Here is a 19,987-nt window from a genome sequence, read left to right on the forward strand (position 1 = left end):
GAGGGGAAGCAGCAGCAGCACCTGATTGTGCTCTGAGTCTACACGAGGCAGTCCCATCAACATCATCAGGATGGATTTTTGGTCCTTTCCCATCCCACTGAACATGCAAAATATTGCAAGATTGTGAACCCGCATTTATTCCGACCTAACAGAAAAAAAATCAGCTGTCTGCTAAGGCGACTTGAGCTGATGTCAGTGGTATCCAGGGCAAAGAACACATGAGTTTGGTTAAACAAAAGGCCCTGCATACTTTTGGGGCTTGTAATGCAAGTACCCACCCAGGAAACAACCAGGAATTCATCTCCTTTAAATGACACTTCAGCTTAATTACTTTCGGCACGGACAGGTCCCAACTTCTGCTGGAGCAAAGCAGATTTCCATTGCGTAGTGCAGCTGCTTGCTGTGCCGTGAGGGTGACTGCCAAAGGGGGATGCTTCCCAAATACCCACAACCTGAGCAGGTCACCTCTAGCCCTACTGATCCATCCGGACCTGCTGAGCATCGCTGCCTTCCTCCAGGTCCCATCCGATGCCCCGCTCTCACCCAGTTTTCCCAATTCCCGGAGCTGCTTCCCCGCCGAGCAGCCTTATTCCCGCCCTGCCATCTTCTTCCAAGCTCTCACCTGCACTTGTTGTGCCTTGGGCAATGCTTAAAAAAAGGATTAGCCGCTCGAGAGTTACTCATCCCCAGCCTGGGTGAGTCAATTCCTAAGGAGAGAGCCTGCCCTGAGCCCTGAGCCCTCGACGCACGCTCACGGTATTGGTTAGCCTGGAGTTCAAGGCTGGCAAAAAATTAACAAGTCACCACGTTGCCATCTCAACCTGGTTTTGTTGGGGCAATTTTTCTCTCGCCCCATCCACACAGCTGCAGAAGAACCGATTGTGTAAAGGCAGAAAGTCCAAAGGTTTTCCCTATATTTGTTTGTTCCCTCCCCGCGGCGATGAGCTGGGATTTCCATGCTTAAACGGAAGGGCTGCAGGATGGGAGCAGGCGCACTGAAAGTTCATGCAGCCTATTTTTTTTCCCCTGGGAGACAAAACCTGTGCTTTTGCTCACTCGAGGCGGGCACTGTGTGACGGGGGAAATGCAAACCGAAGGAGCACCACTTGTCCCATCACCTCCATGCCATGCCCAGGGCCAAATCCTGCCGTGCCTGGGGCCAAACTGTGCCGTGCTCGGGGTCTGAGCCCAGCCCAGCCCACTTAACAGGCAAAGGAGGACCAGAGCAATTATCAGTCCAATATTTGCTGAGGGTGGTCACCTAACAAATATAGACAAAGCAGAGACACTTAATGCATTTTTTCCCTCTGTCTTCAACACCACAGATGGGCTCTGGGACCCCAAATGCCCTAAATTGGAGGACCATGACTGCAGGAATGATAAACTCCCAGTTAACCCCAAACTTGTGCACATTTGCTGCTCCACCTGGATGCATGGGGCCTGATGGGATTCATCCCAGGGTACTCAGAGGGATGTCTAATATCATTGTGGGAACTCTCTCCATTACTTTTCAGTGATCCTGGGAATCTGGAGAGGTCCCAGCTGACTGGAAGCTGGCAAATGTGCTCCCAGTTTGCAAGAAGGGCAAGAAGGAAGATCCTGGCAATTCCAGGCCAGTCAGTCTCATTTTGGTGCCTGGTAAAATTAAGGAGAAAATTATTCTGGGAGTCATTAAAAACCACCTAAAGGATAACACAGCAATTGGTAACAGCACAAGGGGAAGCTCATGACTACCAAATTTAACTTCTTTTTATGAGATCACCCAGCTAGCTTATAAAAGGAAGCCAGTCGATGTAATCTTTCTGGATTTCAGTAAAGCTTTTGATATCCTTCTGGACAAAACAACCAGAATACAGTTAGATAAAATCATTATAAGATGGGTGAACAATTAGCTGATGGGTCAGGACAAAAGGGTTCTTGTAATGGGGTTACACCAGCCTGGTGATGTAACACTAGTGGGGTTCCCCAGTGCTCCGTTTTAGGGCCAGTCCCTGCAATGTTTGCAGAAATGATTTGAACGAAGGACTTGATGGGTTTTTTTTGATCAAGTTTGACACCTCGCCAGCCGGCGTGTCCCCAAAGTGGTACCCAAGCAGGGCTGCAGGAGCCGCTACCCCACGCTGGGAGCTCTCCGTGCTGCTGCTTTCACTTCTTCTCACCCAGAGCTCAAGCAAGCGCAGTTTTTTTTTCCGTGTTCTGATCCTCTCCATGCTTCTTTCATCTCCGTGCCAAAGCAGGGGGCTCAAGCACACCCCAAGCCCACCAAACACCTCGGTTATCTACACACAGATGTGCTGCTTGCTGAGCAGACAGCACAAGCAGCAGCAGGTGTGATTTATATCTCTTTTTACATTTTATTTTTCTCTCTTTTTTTTTTTTTACAACACCCCTGGCTTGATGCAGTCCCAGCTGCAAGGTCGCTCCTGTCCCCACATCATCCTCCTCCTCGCCAAAATTCTGCTTTTACCATTCCTCCCAGCTGGGCACTGTGGTATAACAGAGATATAAAACTGCCGGTGCCCAAAGGATGGAGAAGGGGCTGGAGGAGGGGGACACGAGCGGGGGGCGCCTGGGGTCCCTGCCTTTCTTCATCCCAGAGAGGAGGAGGAGGCTGAGGGGAGACCTCCGGGTGCTTTACACCTTCCTCCCGAGGGCAGAGGTGCTGAGCTCCCCGGTGAGCAGCGATAGGAGCCGAGGGAAGGGGGTGGATAGCAAAAAAAAAAAAAAAAGGGGCCGGCCCCGAGGGCGGGGGCAGCAAAGCAGCCGCGCGGAGCCGCGGAGCGCCAGAAGCGCTCGGGTCCCTCTGCGGGACACATGCTCTGATTTAATTATTTTCATTATTTTTTTTTTTTTTAGGGTGGTCCTTCGGGGCCCCGGGAGTCGTCTTCGAGGATTTTTTTTTTTTTTATATATGCGTGTTGGTTTTCTTTTTTGGAGGGCTGGTTGGCGAAGCTGCCCGCCGATCGTTCCCAAACCGCTCCGCTCCGCGCAGGATGCGCCCGGCGCTGCGCCCCCCGTCCCACCGGGGCTGCCTCCCCCTGCTGCTGGCGGTGTGTGGGGGTCTGGGGGGGGGGGGATCGGGGGGATTTAAGGGGATTTTTGGGGTGGTCCCGAGACCCTCGGATCTGTCTCCGTGGCATGCCCGGGCTTGCCGTGCCGTCGAGGGGCACGATCCTATAGCGCTTGGGTATAGGGGAAAATAGGGGGAGGGGGGAGATGGGAGGCGATTGGGGTGGTTTTGGGGGCTGCTGGGGGCTGGTTTGTTTGTTTGGGGGCTGGGGGGGGGTTGTGTGAATGGGGGGTGTCGGGTGGAGGGGCTGGGGGCTCACCTGGGGGTGGGGGTGATGGGGGAAGAGTTCCTTTAGGATCGGGGGTTCCCGGGGGTGTCGGGGGGTTAGGGGTAGGGGTTCAGCCCGGGGCAGAGGCTATGGGGGGAGATGGGTTTAGGGGGGGTTACCGGGTCTGGGGGCTATGGGGGGAGATGGGGTTACAGGGGGGTTACCCGGCCACTGCTGCTTTTGGGGTTTGCGGGGAACGGGGGCGCGTGGGGCTGAGGTTACGGGGCACGGAGCTGGGATGGGACATGCCTGGGCTGGGGGGCTGCGGGCTGGGGGGCGACTTGGGGCTGGGGGCTTGGCCTAGGGGGGCAGGGATCCCTATGGCGAGCGCTGCCGGCGCTGGAGGGGATTTCCACGAGCGTCACTCCCAAGCCCTGTGTGCCATCGGCTTTGGGATCTGGCGATCACCGGGGACGTTTGGGTAGCATCGGGGTCCCGGGGACGCTCGGGGCCAACACAAAGCGGGTCCGAGCCCTCCTTTAGGGCAGAAAGGCCCAGTCATATTTCTGGGTGACCCGGGGTGTTGCTTCGAGCTCCGAAATTCCTAAGGGCTTGCCTCACGTGGTGGCTGTTGGCGTGCCATCGGCGCTGCCGTGACGGCATCCGGGGCCTCCGATCCCTTTTTGTAAATCATTTATGGGAATGAGGTGGGGCAGGTGATCTTCCTCTGCGTCTCCCAGCGCTCAGACTTGCCTGGGAAAGTCGAGCCTTACCGAACCCGGCACCTAAGGGACAGGTTTTAACAACATTTTTTTATTCTTTTACCTAAAACTAAGTTAAAAAAAAAACAAAAAGAGGAGGGGGGACCGATGGGGATGGGAGCCTCACGTGATAATCACCCGATCCGGTGGCTGTGGTTCCTTCCTCTGCTCACCAATGCCTCTTGCATCATGCCTGGACCTGGGCCACGCTGCACGAGGAGAAGCGCTCAGGATTTCCAGGAGCTCAAACTCCTCTTGCGTAAAGCCCGGAGGGAAAAACCCCCGACCACGGGGACTTTAGGGGCTCCCTTTCCCTTCCCGAGGGCTGGCACAGCTGTAATGCTCTTTGGAGGTCTGCTGAGGGTCGGCAGTTCGTCTTGGGGTCTGTTTTGTGCCGTGATGGTTCGTTTTCCTTCCTTGGGATCACTTTTGGGGGAAAAACAGAACCCAAGGAAGGTTCAAGGACCCGGGGCTTCCCAGCTCTTTGCTCCCGACCTCCCCTTTTAGTGGGTATGAGGATTCCTGCCCGGCAATTCCTCTGCCCTGGGGCAACTTTGCTTTCCTTGGATGTTTACTGGGGGTGAGAACAACCCCTGAACACCGTTACCTCTGGCTCCAGGGGCTTTGTGGGGCTGATAGTTTAGAGACCTACCCAGGGCCCTGCAGTAGGGCAGCTCTAGGGGAAGGTGCTGGGGGCTGATAGCCTTATCGTGCATGCGGGCAAGCTCTGGTTCATGAAAAGTGATGAAATCCTGCAGCTACGGGGCCTTTCCTAACGGCAGATAGCGTTACGTTGCAGCCCGGCAGAGTTTGAGTGGGGAAAGGTTTTTTTTTCCCCCACGAGGACAGGCAGCGGGCCGGGCTGTGCAGTCCCCGTCCCTAAAAACTTCCAAGGCTGGGCTGGGTGAAGCCCCGCGGATTGCAGAGGGTGAATAGCTCGTGGCTGGAAGGCAGAAGCAAACTTTTTCGGGATAGAAAAATACTTCATAAACTTCCAAACCTTCCCAGCTCGAGCAGGCAGCAGCGGGAGATGGGGACCTGCACACGAAGCGTGCTGGAGCCTGTGCTCGTGCTCCCCGTAGGGACATTTCATTTATCCCTGGGTGCATTTTGCATTTATCCGATTTTCCATTTTACCAGTGGGATCACAGCGTGCCCGCTCTGGGATCCCAGCCCTTTTTCTTTTCTCCCCTCTGATATTTTTTTTTTTAAACCCTCCTGGAGCAGCCTGGTGAGGCGGCAAGCTGAAAAGCTCGAGGGCCGGTTCCCCGAAGCCGGGCGGCGCTCGGCCTTCGGAGCAGCACCTTTGGGGGCACCAGGGCTTGGTTCCAGTGGGGCCAGGCGTGGAGGTGACATTGGGACCTGTCCTCTCAGCCTAGCTGAGCTGTGTCACCCCACGCTGAGCACAGCCAGGCTCTCTGGGTGCTCACACAACGCTCACGCCCTTCCTTGCGCAGAGCGCGAGGAATGCGAGGAGGAAGAGGAGGGGAAAAGGGGGGGGGACCGGCTCTTTCGGCGGCAGCAGTGACTCATCGCCGTATTGTTTTAGCCTTTCAAGGCTGCTTCTGGCTCCTGGAAGAAATATGTGCTTAACAGGCAGGTTTCCAGCTCTGAGGATAGCAGGGGAAGGGCAAGGGGCCTCTGGGGCCACCGTGCGTGCCCCTGTGCCATGAGGGTGCAAGGTGCCGAGGGGCACCGACCCCCCTGGGGACCTCAAAGCCCTGCTGGGGTGGGTGCTGCCCTGCTGAGCATCATCCCACGGGGCTCTGTAGGCACAGAAGGAGCTGAGCCAGTGGAAAAGTGGTGGTGAGCAGGCAGAGATGGGGCTGCCAGCTTCCCGACCCAACGCGTGGTGCGGTGACATTGGAACCGCGCAACCCGGGCGCACGGGTGCCTTCCTCCCCGCCTCTGCTCTCCCTCTTCTTCTTCTTCCTCCCCCCTGTTTGGCACCCTGCTGTTTTCTCTCCTACCGTTGGCTCACGTGCTGAGAAATTGGGGAAGGAAAGGAGGCGTGATGTGATCCTAAGCAAATACCCACTTGAAGTACCTGCACCAAGGGGCTCAGCCGCCGGGTCCAGCAGCTCCGGGCCGTCCCAGCGCCCTGCTCCTGCTTTGTACCATGGCCTTGGGGTGGGTTTTAACCTTTTTTTTTATTATTTTTTTTTTCCTTTAACAGAAGGCTGTTTTGTCAGTGGCTGCCTCAGTGGAGGTTAGGTGGGACAGGGTGGATCTCTTGGACCTAAGCAGGAAAGGGGAAGACTTCTACCAGGTCCAGGACAGCGATTTGTATTGCAGGATGTGTCCCGCAGGTGAGATGGCCTCAAACATCCCAAAACAACATCCCAACACATGACTCTGGCAGCAGAACCAGCTCTTGCTGCAAGGACATCCCCTCCCCGTGCTGTACAACCACTGATAAGCCCTTTCTTCCTCCTCCTCTCCCCCCGTCCACCCCTTTTTTGCAGGCACCTACGTGGCGGAGCACTGTAAGGAACAAAATGGCTCCAGTATGTGCTTGCCGTGTGACGAAGACGGGTACATCGAATACCCCAATCGCTTCGACAAGTGCCTGCGCTGCTGGACGTGCAGGGAAGGTAGGAGTTGGTGCGCAGGAGGGCGATGCAGGTCGAGAGCATGGCTTTGGCTGAGCACCGAGCTCTCCGCGTGTAGAGCGCAGCCGCGGCATCGCGCTGCGGGTGCTGCAGGAGCAGGCTGCATCCCGAGCTGGTGTGGAGGCTCGTGCCAGCCCCGTGGCTCCGTTCGGGGCAGCATCCCCTCGGTGTAAAGCTGGGATGTGAGGACCATGAGGATCTGGGCTCGTGGCAGCACCCCTAGGCTGCTGGCGGGGCTTTTAAAGCGCTGCTTTGGATCGTGGGCACGGCGCGGTGTGGGGTGGGGATGGGTAAAGCAGTGTCTGGTCTTCCACCCTGGTCTTCCCCGGGTCTGTGCGTGCTTTGCTGGGTTAGGGAGCGGGGCAGAGAGCCCCAGCAGCAGGGTAGAGCCCGTTGGATTCTCACCCCCAGACCAGGTGGAGCTGAGTCCCTGCAGTGCCACCAGGAACACGCAGTGCGCCTGCAGGAACGGCACCTTCTGCTCCCCGGACCACCCCTGCGAGATGTGCCAGAAGTGCCGCTCCCGGTGAGCTGGGGGGCCTTGGGGAGGGGGTCTCGGGGTGCTGCGGGGAGCCCCAGCCTCTGAGCCTGCTCCCTCTCCCCTTTTCCAGGTGCCCCAGTGGGCAAGTGGAGATAGCTCCGTGCACGCCGCACAGCGACCTCCAGTGCGGCCCCCCCACGGGCTCCATCTCCGGCTCCTCCAGTAAGTTTGGGGTGGCTGGAGGGATGGGGGGGGAGGGCTGGAGGTGTGGGAGCTGCTGCCTCAACGTGCCCTGTGTCCCCAGAGATCACCATCATCGTCATCCTCGTCGTCGTGGCACTGGTTGTGGGCCTGCTGCTGCTCTTGCTGTGGATGTGCTGCTGCAGGCACCCCGCTGCAGGTGAGGGGGGGCGGGACCCGGGGTGCTGCCCCCAGATGGGGGCTCTGGGTGGGAAGAGGGATGTGCTTTGGGGCTGACAGCTCTGTTTTTCCTTCCAGGGGACAGCAGAGACCTGGGCAGAAAGTCAGGCCAAGTGGTGGTGAGTCGTGCTGGGGGCTCTGCTCGGTCCCTGCTTCGCTTGCAGCCCCCCCGGGAAGGCTGGGGGAGCGTGCAGGGGGCTGTGGCCGAGCAAAGCGGGGGTCTCCCGCGGCTCCCCCCCTCGGGGGCTGGTTTCACCACCCCGGCTGGGAGTCTCCAGCTTGGCAGCTTTGTGTTTCTCTCCCCCCCAGCACTACCTGGTGCTGCAGCTGACCCGGATGCTTGCGGGGAGGGCTGGGGACGCGGACAACATCCGCAATGAGCACCTCTCCCAGGACCAGGAGCGGGGGCTGCTCCCTGCCGTGGGGGCTCCCGACGCCCCAGGGCTGGAGGTAGGGCACCGTGCCCCCCCTGCTTGGCCGAGCTCTGAGCCTTTCCTTTACCTCGACCATGCTCGTCAGCTCCAAGGCTTCCAGGGCAGGAAGGTTTCTGTTCAAGGCGTCCGTCTTATCCTCATTCCGGGCCCCCAAAATCTCCTGTTTTAACACCCAACTCTGAGCAAAACTTTCCTTTTCCTGCCCTGGACCCGTGAGCTCGCTCTCCCCTGCTTTGGGCAATGCTGTGAAGTGATGGGTGTCCTGAGGGTGGGTGGCCATCTCTTGCCCCAAAACCCCCTCCCAAAAAAGGGAGAGGGTCCCCAAACCCCCTGTTACCAGGACCTGGGGACGTTTGCTGGGTGCTGTAGGATTTCTCTTTTCAGGAGGTGGTAGCAAGGACCTCGGATCCCACTGTGAAACCCCAAAAGATTCTGGTTCCAGTGCCAGGAGAAGACCCCGTTATCCGTAAGTGCTGGGGCCTGGGGGTGTGCCGAGCCTGTGGGCTCTCTGGGATGATCCCTGCCGCCCCCATATCTGTGCTCTTCCACATCCCCTGAGCTTTTTGCCTGTCTGGTTCCAGTCCTGCGCCGCTCTTTCCACGTCTTCGCCCGCGACGTGCCCTTCAAGGACTGGAAGAGGTACGGCCGAGCCCTCGACCTGCTGGAAAACGACCTGGCTCTGGCGGAGATGAACGACAAATACTCGCAGGAGCCCTTCTTCCAGATGCTCAACACCTGGCAGAACAGGCAAGGGATGAGCGCCTCCGTCAACACGCTGCTGGAGGCCCTGCACCGCATCGACCTGGGGGGAATAGCAGAGGACATCTCCTGCAAGCTGGTGCAGCAGGGCTCCTTCCAGTACCAAGTGAGCTGAGCAGCACCTTGAGACACAAATACCTCGAAGAACAGTTCCTTTTTTTTTTATTATTATTACCTTTTTATCGGGGCTCACAGCTCCTGAAGCCCCCTGTACAGCTGAGCCTGCAGGAGCTGATCCTCTTGGGAATCCTCTTGGGATCCTCTTCGTGGCTTCCTCTGTCAGACCTTGGTGCCTTCCTCATGAAACCCAAGCTGGTGCCTTCAATTCACACTCACTCGACACAAATGAGCCAAAAACTACTGCCAGCTGCCTTCAGGATTGTCTCACGGGGAAGCACTGGTTTTCTACGGACCTCGTGAGGCTTGGTGCCAAGCAGCATCTTTGCACAGTGCAGGCATCCCTTGGATTTTAACTGGATCATCCTTTCCTGGGCTTTTTTTTTCCTCATTTTGGTGGGATTCCTGGCATCTGTAATGACTTCTGCTGGCAGAACACCTCAGAGGTGGCCAGCCTGCCTAACACTGTCTGCTCGGTGGGCTTGAGTTGAGTTCTTGGGTTATTCCATAAAAGCTTTTTTTTTTTTACTGTGCTTAATTTTTTAGGCTGTAGCAGTTCTGCTTGTTGTTAGTAAACCGCACACTGGACTCGAGGGGAGGGCTGGCTCTGTGATCACCAAGGAAAAAAAAAAAAAAAAAAAAGGGTTGATGGAAGGAGCAGGATGGAAAACAGCAAATTATCATCCTGAGAAACCTCCTCTGTGCTCCGTGACCGTGGTTGGGGGGCTTGGATCCCCTTCCCCTGGCTCTGGGGGCTTGCTGGCCCCATCCACCTCGAGAGGTGATCACACCGAGCATCCTCCACCCCTCCTCCAGCTGGCTGGATCCCTTCCCAGGGACAAACACACAGCTCAGGGACAACGTGGCTGGAAACCTGCAGGGTTTGAGCTGGCTTAAACGTGCAGCAGCCCAGCCCCTGGGGATCTGCCCGAGCGCAGGGGCAGCGCCAGCTCCTCTGCACCCCCCGACTCCGTCCTCCCCCCTTCCCCAAAATTTGCCCACAACTTTTTTAAAAACAAAAGAAATCTCACCTCAAAAACACAAGCAGAACATTTGTATTTATGTATTTATTAGTAATTGTAAACGTGTTCATATATTAACTTAAAAGCTAATATAAAAATAGTATTGATTTTTTTTTTTAACTATGCATGATTGGGTGTTTTTGTACAGAACTCTGGCCCAGCCAGCTCATCGCGTCCAGTTTTGTACAGGTATATTTTATGAAGTAGGAATAAACTGTTTTTTTTTTTAAAAAATCCTCCTGTTTCCTCATTTCTTTTTGCTGCAGTGCTGCTGCTGCTCTGTTCGGGGTTTCAGCGGGCACCGAAGGAGCAGAGATGCCGTGCGTGGGGCCAGGACATCTCGGGGCTCTGCCACACTGGGCACAGTCCCCGTGTCCCCAGCAGCGATGCTGGTGCCGCTGGAAGTCCTCAGCAGCAAACCCAGGCTCTGAATTTCCACCCTGGCCGCCGGCAGGAGCAGGAGGCTGAAATTTGGGTCCCCGGCGCAGGCAGGGGCGGCGCGCTGCCGTAGCTGCGGTGCACATCCATGCGGTGCTGGGCGAGGAGGTGCTGGGTGAGGCAGGGGCTCTGCTCACCCCAAAAATCAACCCAGAGCTGCCCGCCAGCCTCCACCTTCCCCCCGGAGGCTTTATCCGCGTGCAGGTGGCTTCTCGAGGCAAGCGGCTGCAAGCAGGAGCTGCCGGGATGGGGATGGGGACGGCAGCGGGGCGCTTTGCTCCGGGGGTCCCAGCAAGGCAGCTCCAGGCTGGGCACCTCCCGCAGGACCCCAGGTGCAGGATTGGTGCTGGACAGGCGAGCACCCGCTGTAAAAAGGGAACAAAACTCATCCTACCTGCTGCAAAGCGCAATAGCACGGAGCGTGCGCCCGCTGCATCCGCTCCCGTGCTCCTACACCCGGGGCTGGGGACGAGCATCCAAAAGGAGCAGCTCCAAAAAGGGCAGCGGGGACGAGAGCAGCACCCAGGGGTGTCACTGCGTCCTCCCTGCTGTCCCCTGCTGGGATGGGGACGGGAGCAGAGGTTTGGGTCCACCCAAGGGTGCCACCAGGCACCCGCCGTGCGATTTTGGGCACCTACAAGCGACACGGGTGGAGCAGGCGAGGTCAGTCCCATGCGAAGCCCCTGCTCCTCCTGCTTTTGGGGTGTTTGGGGTTGGTTTGGTTTTTTTTGATGCTGGATCCTGCGATGCTCCTCCGCCAGCTGCTTCCTCCCAAACACACAGGGACCACGCCGGGCTTTTAAAATACCATTTATTACAATGGAGCCGCCCAGGCTCCGAGCCCAAGCCGTAGGGCCCGGGGGTGGTTTCTGGGGGTGAGTTTTGGTGTGTGTGTTGTTTTTTTTTTTTTCGTGGTATTTTTTTGCTTTAGATTTTCTTTAAAAAATAAAATAGAAGTCTGCTCTCTGCGCTGCTGCGGGCCAAGCCCCCGTGGGGAGGTGCGGGGAGGAGAGGGCTCCTTTTCCCCAAAGCTCCCCGCACGGGGACAGCCCCCGCAGGGGAACGGAGGGGGACACCTTGTGGGATCAGCCCTGGTGCAGCCCAGAGGGGTTTGAGGATCCTGTGGGATCAGCCCTGCTGCAGCCCAGAGGGGTTTGGGGCCGGGATCCCACCTCGCCCCGCTGCAAGTCCAAGGGGCGTCGAGGCGGCGTCCCCCAAAACCACCCCGAGCCCGCAGCTTCTGCTTCAAAACTAAAAGTGGAACGGGGACGGGTTTCTTCTTCTTCCTCATGCGGTCGATGTTCGAAAGAAAGGAAAAAAAAAAAAAAGAAAAAAGGAAAACCCAAGACAACCCTTGTGCTCCTGTAAACGTGGGTTTCTCCTGCTGCTCCGGGCCAGTCCTGCGGCGCTGGCGCTGCGGCGTGGGGGGCGCCCTGCTCCGTCTCCCCGGGGTGCCAGCTGGGGGCACCCGCCTGGCGCTGGGGCAGCTCATCCCACCCTTCGGCCTCCTCCTCCTCCTCCTCCTCCTTCTCCTCTTCCCCATCCGTCTCCTGGAGCCAGGGCAAGGACGGGCTCTCAAACCACAGCCGAGGAGGAGGAGGAGGAGGAGGAAGAGGAGGCTGTGGCTGCCGACGACGAAGGAGAGGAGGAAGGGGAGGAGGAGGCGTTCCAGAAGAGCCACCGCCTCTTGGGCTGCCGTTTGAGGTGGAGGTAGTCTTCCTTCTCCCGCTCCTTCCTCGCCCGCTGGTAGTGATCCTCCTCCTTCAGGTACCACACCGGCGGCCAGCGGTGCTTCTCGAAGTACTCCTGGTTCTCTGCGGGGACACGGGGGTCAGCCCCGTGCCATTGGGGGGGGGACAGGGACGGGATGGGGACCCCAAGGACCCCCCCAATGCTCACCTCCTGACATGGCCTTCATGTCGCGGGGGAATTTGCGGCAGACGTTGTTGTAGTTGGTGCAGATGTGGTGCAGGCACCAGTCGGCGAGCTGGTAGGCGCAGTGGAACTGGAGACGGAGCAGGCGTCACCAAAACGCACGGATTTACCCCGTTTCCCCCCAAACCTTGGCATTCAGGGATCATCCCCTCTCCGCCACAACAGGGCCACCTCTTCCACCACCAGGTCCCGTCCGTGCCACCCTACCTGTGCCAGCTCCAGGAACACCAGCACGTCCCCATCGATGTCCACCATCATCTGCGCCGCCTCCATCAGGCCGGTGACGGTGTACTGCTCTGTGGGACGCATGGCGGGGCTCAGGGCACGGCCCTAAAGCACCCGGGATGTCCCCCAGCTTTTTTTTTTGGGGGGGGGGACAGCGACTCACCGGTGAGAGCCACCAGGTGGGGCAGGCAGAGGCGGTTGGCCAGGATGATGAGCTTCATGTCGTCGAGGTCGGGGCTGGAGCTGAATTGCCCGGTGTAGAGGTACTCCAGCACGGCCCGCATGCAGCTCTTGCTGGTGTAAGGAAGCGCCACCTGCGAGGTGCCCACCCAAACGTCACCCCACGGCCGTCCCCAGCCGTCCCCAAGCCTTCCCACAAGAGGAAATCCTCGGGGTCTTCCTCACCTCGTTGGTGGAGCTCTCCACGAAGGGGCCGCCGAACATCGCGGCCATCCAGTCGCAGCTGGAGATGAGCAGGGGCTTGTGGGCACTGATAGCACCGTCATCCAGCACGAAGGTGACATCTGGAGCAAGGAGAAGGAAGAAAAAAAACCCGGTCACCAACCCCGGCTTGGTCATCTCCACACAGCAAAAACACCTCTCCCCAGAGGGAACGGGAGGAAAAAATAACAAAATTAATCTTGAGGGCAAGGGACAGGACGTGCCAGACCGGGCTTGTTTGTTTTTCAGCATCCTCCGCCAGCTCGGGGGAACTCAGGAAGGGCTCCGGCAGCCAGGGCACCGTGCACGGCTCTGGCCCAGGGGTTTTCCCGTGACACGTTTAAAAGCAAAGGGCAAAAATCCTGGCGTTGAATGCTTTGCTCAATTTCTGCAAATTGAGCTCTTGGGAATATCAGAAAGGACGATGGAGACGGCCGTCCCCTCCTCTAATCTCTCCTGGACAAGGGTTTCTCCCCGGGGAAACACAGCCCCTCGCCGTGATGCCTTGACCTCAGCAAGGTCCCTCTGCATGAACCCAACCTATCTGGAGAGAGGCTGGGATGTTTGCACCCCCGGGATGTTGTTTGCACCCCCGGGATGTCACCTGGAAGCCACCAACACCACCCTGCAGCATCACAGCACAGCACGGTGCCACCAAGCTGGGTGGAAAGCTGTGGCTGGGGAAACCCTACAAGAATCCAGTGACCCTACCAAAAAATCTGGGCCAAGGAGGAGAGGAAATCCCCAAAACACCAAGCCCGTAGTTGAACGTATCCCAAAACCCCGGGGAAGGCGAGCGCCGGGTGCTCCACAGCACGGGCACGGGGCAGAGCCCCCCGCGAGGGCGACGGGGTGCGGACGGAGGCGTACCCGAAAAAGTCCCCTTGGCCAGGCATTCCTTCACCCGGTTGGTCCTCCGGACGTGGAAGGCTTTGGTGATCTCCTGGTTCATGAACGCCTCGTTGTTGAGGATGTTGGCCACCATCATGCGGAGGTCAAACACCTCGAGGAGCTCGGCGATGTGCGCGATGTGCATCAGGTCGCGCTCCTTCTCGTCCAGCTCCCCGGTGTACAGGTACTTCAGCACGGCCCGGAAAGGCCCCGGCTGGATGGAAGCGTCCATCTTCACCACCACCATCAGCTTGGACTTGTAGGTCAGCGGATCCTCCGCCATCTCCTCCTGGATGCTGATGAAGGCCCGGCTCCACGAGGAGAGGTCCCGGCCCCGCTTCAACCCGCGCTCCCCGGTCTCGTAGCGTTTCCCCCGCAGGATCCCGTCACTGGTGGAGGCTCTAAGGCACGGTTTGCGCTGGCTGGAGCCGGCCTCCTCGGCGCTCTCGCAGATATCGAAGCTGGCGGCCCGGAGGAGGAAATCTCGCCCGTGGTGCCTCTCCTCTTGGTGCAGCATCCGCTCGGCCGCCGCGGTGACGGCCACCCCGAAGCCGTGCCCCGCGGCGCTCTGCTGGTCCTCCTCGCTCAGGTCCATGAGGAACAGGTCGTAGAACTTGGAGGAGGAGGTGGAGAGGTAGATCTTGTGTGCGTAGATTTTGATCTTCTCTTGCAGCACCAGGATGACGTCCGCGCACAGGGGGTCCTCCAGGAGGTGAGCCGGGCGCTCCTCGTTGTTGGACGGGGGGTCCGGCACCACGATGATGGGCGGAGGGGGTTTGGGGGGCAAGAAGGGGGCTTGGAGCAGTGGGCGCTGGACGTTGCGGAGGTGGGACTTCCAGAACTGCAGGTGGCGGCGGGAGATGAGGGCGGCGCGGATGGCGTTGTCGAAGACGTCCTTGATGCCAAACTGGGCCACCACGCTCGTCTCGTAGTAGGGGATCCCCAGCTCCTTGGCCACCTCCCTCCCCTTCTCCGGGGGAAGGATCTCGTTGGGTTTAATGGGCCTGGAGAAAGAGAGAACCAAGAGATCTCTCCAGTTGCGTGGTCACGGAGAAAGGGGCTTGGGGGGGGGGACAAGGGCACCGTCGGGGGTGGTGGTCCCACCTGGCCAAGGGGCGCCGTGCCCGGTTGACGGCCTCCAGGTCGGCGTAGCGCAGGTCGAGCTGGCAGCCCACCAGGATGACGGGGGCGCGGGGGCAGAAGTGCTTGATCTCCGGGTACCACATGGTCTTCACGTGGTGCAGGGAGTTGGGGTTGGCGATGGAGAAGCACAAAACCACCACGTCGGACCTGCGAGGAAGAGGAGGAGGAGGAAGAGGAGGAGAAGGTCACGGCGGAGCCAACCCCGGCGCCTTTCTCCCTCCTCGCCACGGCTCTGCCCGTGCCCTACCTGCCATAGGCGAAGCGCCTGTCCTTGTGGTGGTCACCGAAGGTGTCCCAGAGCCGCAAGGACACGCTAACATCATCTACCACATCCCGCGAGCGCTCCAGCACCTGCGGGAAGAAAAACCCCGTGAGCCCCGCGGCGAGGCCAAAGCGCTCTGCCGAGAGGACGCCCACCAAAATCCCACCAAAAGAAAACAAAAACAAACAAAAAAACCCTTCCCAAGGGGGTCTCCACGCTCTGGGGCAGCCCTCACCTCCTGGCACACGCGGTACTGGTCGATGGCCCACACCGTGGGCACGTGGGTGGCGAGGAGCTGGTACTGGGTGAGCGTGGCGTTGCAGGCGCGGGCACAGATGAGCCGGGTCTTGCCCACCGCGTTGTCCCCGACCACGACGCACTTGATAGTTTCTACGTTTGGCCTCTCATAATCCATGTCAGAATCCATTAATTGGGACCTGGGGAGGGGGGAAAAACGGGCTCAGCTAACGCAGCCGGGATAACGAAGGGGGTGAAACACCAACGATGCTCACAGCCACCAGCCCCGAGGAGCTTGGTGAGCGAGTGGAGCTGCGGCGAGCACCAGCAGGCAGCTGCCCTCCCCTCCCTGCACACGCTCCTGCCCTTCCCCTTTAAAATTTAATGTTCCCGTGGCAGCGTGCGTTGCTCTGCCGCGCGTCAGACACATGCCCTGCGTTGCGTTGCGTTCGGCCCCCCCCCCCCTCCCTCCTCTCCGTCTCTCCGGCCCTGGCTCATGCTTGTTCATGTGAGATGAGGCTTTTTTTTTTTTTTTTTTTTTTTTGTTTCCTCCTCTCCCTTCTTCCCTTTTCTCCCTCTCCGGCGTTCGCAAGCGAAGCTTCCAGATGGGAGCACGCACAGCAGCACCGCCAGCCTCTCCCGCTGCCTCCCAGCACCGGGCTCTGCCCCCAGCACCATCCTGCCCCCCTCCCTTTTTTTTTTTTTTTTTTTTCCTCCCTGCTCCCAGGGGAGCTCTTTGGTCCTGAGCAGCACAGCACAAGAGGCTCCTGACGTCTGCAGGAGCCGGGCAGGCTCCCAGCATCGCTGCCCTCCCAGGACCAGGTGCAACCCGAAACCTCCCCGGAGGGAGCTTGGAGCTCTGGGTGCTGCAAAGGTGATTCAAAGCGCCCTTCTCCTGTGGGCACGCACATCCAGGAGCAGCACCCTTTGCCTGCTCCAAGCCCCAGGGCAGGCCAGGGTCTAAAGCAACCAAAATTAACTCATTGCAGCATTAAAGCTTGGAATCGAGGAGATTTCCAGGTGGGAGGTCGAGGGATGGGGAGAAAAAATTACAAACCAACACCCAATTGCTCTGAACTTTGCAAAGCAGCAGCTCTCTCCCCCCTTATCACCCCCTCCTGGCACGGGCCTCCCGAGCTGCTATAATAAACCACGGGCGCACAGGCTGAGCGAGCGAAAATACCCGGTAACGATGGCAACCCAGCCCCGCGCGCGGGGACCACGGACGCAGCTCCCCGGGGGGGAGCAGCGTGGCAAGGACTTTCCAATGTTAGCACCTCCCTCCCGTGCGCAAGCTCGGGAGCACACCTGGATGCACGAGCCCCCCGGGACGCGGCACGGCGCAGGATCGGGTCCCCGAGCCCCGCGGGCGAGCGGTGGCGATGGCACGGGGGCACCGAGCCACCTTGCTTTGGGTGCCAGTGCTTAGCCCCAAAGCAAAAACTTCTCCAAACGCTCCTCGGCCGCAAGCCACATCCTTTCCGCGCTCTGGGGAAGGGTGTTGAGATGCTTGGGGTCTGCACGGCACGGCAAAAAGGTGCAAGGGCAGCTCGCCTGCTGCCCCAAAAGCCCCAGGAGATGCGTTCCCATCTCCTGCACCACCGATCCCAGGTCCCCAGCTCCTCCCGAGCATCGTTTTTGGCTCCTCTGTCGGTTCAGGAGGTCCCTGGGGGGTTGTTGGTGCTCGGGGAGCTTTGCGGTGCTTATTTTTAGGGCTCCTAATTCAGCCCAGCTCATTCAAGCAGTGCGGGGAGGGGAGAAGGCACGTGGGGATGACAACTGCGGCCTCGGAGCTCCAGCTTTTTTGGATACCTGCCCCCTGCGGTGGGCTCAACCCTGGGGGATTCGGGACCCTGCTCGGAAAGCCCCCGAGGGAATTCAGGGCTAAATCCTGCCCGGATCAGTGCCTGCAGTGAGGAGAAAGGAGGGAGGGAGAGGGGGAAGGCAGCGGGCACGAGATGGGGGCTCCGAATAAAGCAGAAGCACGCTGGGGAACTCGCGGGGGTGGCACACAGCCCCCCACCCCTGGGACATCACCCCAGGGGGGTGCTGAGCCTCTCTGCAGGGCCAATGTCAGCAGCAGGATGCCACCACCTCGGTGCCCCCCCAAAAAAACCCTGCTCGGCCTCTCCAGAGAGCAAAAAGGGAGGCTGGATGCCGACACATCGGGGCTGCCCCTTGCAAAAACCCTTCCCTAGAGGGCAGGGATGCTCCGGCCGGGCCCCCCACCCCAAAACGCATCCCCCCACCCCTCCCGGAGGGGAACCCAAAATTGCTTTTTGCAGCCCGCGGTTGCCACGGCAACTGCACCATCACCCCGGGAGCCGTCGCTTAGCAACTCCCAGGCTAAAAATCCTCCATCCCGGCCTCGCCAGGGGAGGAGAGCCCCTGGAACTAGGGGGGGGACGCGCCCCGGAACGGTGGCAGTGCACGAAAATACCCCGGGACCCCCCCGGGGATGGGGGGCGAGCAGGGCCCAGGGGGCTGCACAGGCCACGGCCGGGAGCGGGGGCACCGGGGGCGGTTTTGGGGTGTTGTAAAAGGGCTGGGGGCACTCGGAGCACCCAGGAAGGGGCTGGGGGGCATGGCAAAAGGGGTCGGGGGGGGGCTCGGAGCTGCAGGATGGGGGTGGGGGGTGTTGCAAAAGGGGACGGGGAGCAGCGAGGCTGGGGAGCAAAGGGGTCGGGGGGCACCGGGGGTGGTTTGGGGGCGGCGTAAAGGGGCGGGGGGCGCTGGGAGCAGCCGGGAGGGGGCGCGGGGGGCATGGCAAAGGGGTCGTACCCCCCCCCTACTGTCCGAGGAGGGATGGCGGGGGGGGGGGGCTGGGTACTTACACCAACACAGACGAAGCGGCGGCTCCCAGGGGCCGGGGCCGGGCTCGCCCCTCCGGACATGGTCAGGGCGCAAATTGCGCGCTGGGCTTGCGCGCGCCCCCGCGCTGCGCTGCGCGCTTTAGGGCCCATGGCGGCGCGGCGGCCGCCCGGCTCTCCGCATCCGCGGCCCCGCGCACGAAAAGCTCCGAGCAGCCCCTTCCTGCGCGCAACCCCCTGCGCGCAACCCCCCCGCGCACCGGCCCTGCGCGCAAAATCGCCTGCGCTGCGCTGCGCCGGGCGCTGCGCGCTGCGCTCGGGGCCGCGCCGCCGTTCATTCACAAAAACAAGCCGCCCCCCCGAAGCCACGCCCCCTGCCCCCCCCCCCTCGCAGCCTCCCATTGGCTGAGAGGGAGCCCGGGGGGGGGAGTGAAATGGAGTGGGGGGGGCTCCGAGTGGGGTTCCAGGCTGCGGCTGAGCGCCCCCCCCCGGGAAAGGGTGCGTAGGGGTCTCAGCTGGCAGGCGTCGTGTGCCTGCGGGGGGGTCTGTGCTGACCCTAAATCCCCCCCATGGGGTCCCATCCTGTCCCTAAGCCCCCCCCCATGGGGTCCCATCCTGCCCCAAACCCCCTCAGGAGGTCCCATCCTGCCCCTAAGCACCCCCCCCCCAGGGGGCCCCATCCTGCCCCAAACCCCCCCATGGGGTCCCATCCTGCCCCAAACACCTCCGTGGACCCTATCCTGCCCCTAAACCCCTTTCCATGGGGTCCCATCCTGCCCCTAAGCCCCCCTCCATGGAACCTATGCTGTCCCTAAACTCCCCCTCCATGGGGTCCCATCCTGCTCCAAACCTCTCCATGGGGCTCCAACCTGCCCCAAACCCCCCCATGGGACCCCCATCCTGCCCCTAAGCCCCCCTCCATGGGGCCCTATCCTGCCCCTAACCCCTCTATGTGACCCCATCCTGCCCCTAAGCCCCCCTTCATGGGACCCCATCCTGTCCCTAAACCCCTTTCCATGGGGTCCCATCCTGCCCCCATCATCTCCTGCACCCTCCCCCCGCACCTCACCTCCATCCTCCCCCTGCTCCTTGCGGCCCCCCCAGCACCTCTCCCTGCCCCCCGTGCCCACGAGCACCCCTTCCTCCGACCCCCTTTCCCCCTCCCTTTGCTGCACCGGGATCGGGACACCAAAATTTGGGGAACACTCGGGGTCTGCAGAGGGGACCCCTCGGCGGCGCAGGGGGCAGAAGCGCGGCGCCTTGGCACCCCTTGGGGCCCCCCTAGAAATCCCCTGCTCCCCGATCCCAGGCCTCACCCCGCACCACTGCCTTCCTACCGCCCCCTCCTTCACCCCCAGCCCCAAATCTGCGGGGCGGAATAAAACCAAAACCCCAGAGTCATCTTTGCAGCGGGGCTGCCGGGAAGGCTGGCGGTGCCCTGACCCCGTATATCCGCATCATGTGATGCCTCGCCATCCTCCCCGGAGCCTTTCGGCTGCCTTTTTTTCCCCCCCCCCCTCGCCTTCACGGAACCGTTCTCTGTCCCTCCCTGCCCCGTTATTATTTGCCCAAGGCCAAAAATCCCAAATCCGACCCAAATCCCTGCGCCCACCCCGCACTTTTGCCGCCGTCCCCCCTCCTCCCTCCCCAAACGGCGTCGCCTCACCCAACTCGCAGCACGGCGGGGATCTCCCTCTCCATAGCAGAAAGGAGACGGGGTG

At 60.2% G+C, this 19,987-nt stretch overlaps 2 protein-coding genes across 5 annotated transcripts; one reads left to right on the forward strand and one right to left on the reverse strand.

Moving 5' to 3' along the window:
* Positions 1–2,750: 2,750 nt before the first annotated feature.
* On the forward strand, positions 2,751–10,118 carry LOC311219213 (tumor necrosis factor receptor superfamily member 10A-like). 4 transcript variants are annotated; one of them, XM_084302258.1, is made up of 10 exons: positions 2,751–3,050; positions 6,216–6,348; positions 6,505–6,633; positions 7,063–7,177; positions 7,263–7,354; positions 7,437–7,532; positions 7,631–7,671; positions 7,862–8,002; positions 8,371–8,452; positions 8,568–10,118. In XM_084302258.1, the coding sequence occupies exons 1-10, from the start codon at positions 2,994–2,996 to the stop codon at positions 8,858–8,860; spliced, it is 1,179 nt and encodes a 392-aa protein (XP_084158384.1). In that variant the 5' UTR covers positions 2,751–2,993; the 3' UTR covers positions 8,861–10,118. The 4 variants fall into 4 exon arrangements, with proteins under 4 accessions (XP_084158384.1, XP_084158386.1, XP_084158385.1 ...); XM_084302260.1 differs by having other exon boundaries at positions 8,374–8,452; XM_084302259.1 differs by having other exon boundaries at positions 7,631–7,668.
* Positions 10,119–11,117: 999 nt separating this feature from the next.
* Positions 11,118–18,592, reverse strand: RHOBTB2 (Rho related BTB domain containing 2). Its single transcript, XM_084302257.1, has 10 exons — positions 18,291–18,592; positions 15,455–15,656; positions 15,205–15,308; positions 14,919–15,104; positions 13,794–14,818; positions 12,888–13,006; positions 12,646–12,796; positions 12,465–12,553; positions 12,222–12,327; positions 11,118–12,136 (listed from the first exon to the last, which is right to left on the reverse strand). The coding sequence occupies exons 2-10, from the start codon at positions 15,644–15,646 to the stop codon at positions 11,898–11,900; spliced, it is 2,211 nt and encodes a 736-aa protein (XP_084158383.1). The 5' UTR covers positions 15,647–15,656; positions 18,291–18,592; the 3' UTR covers positions 11,118–11,897.
* Between the last annotated feature and the right edge of the window lie 1,395 nt (positions 18,593–19,987).

The sequence above is a fragment of the Netta rufina genome, assembly GCF_964035555.1.
Source record: "Netta rufina genome assembly, chromosome: 27".
In the NCBI taxonomy this organism is placed as follows: Eukaryota; Metazoa; Chordata; class Aves; order Anseriformes; family Anatidae; genus Netta; species Netta rufina.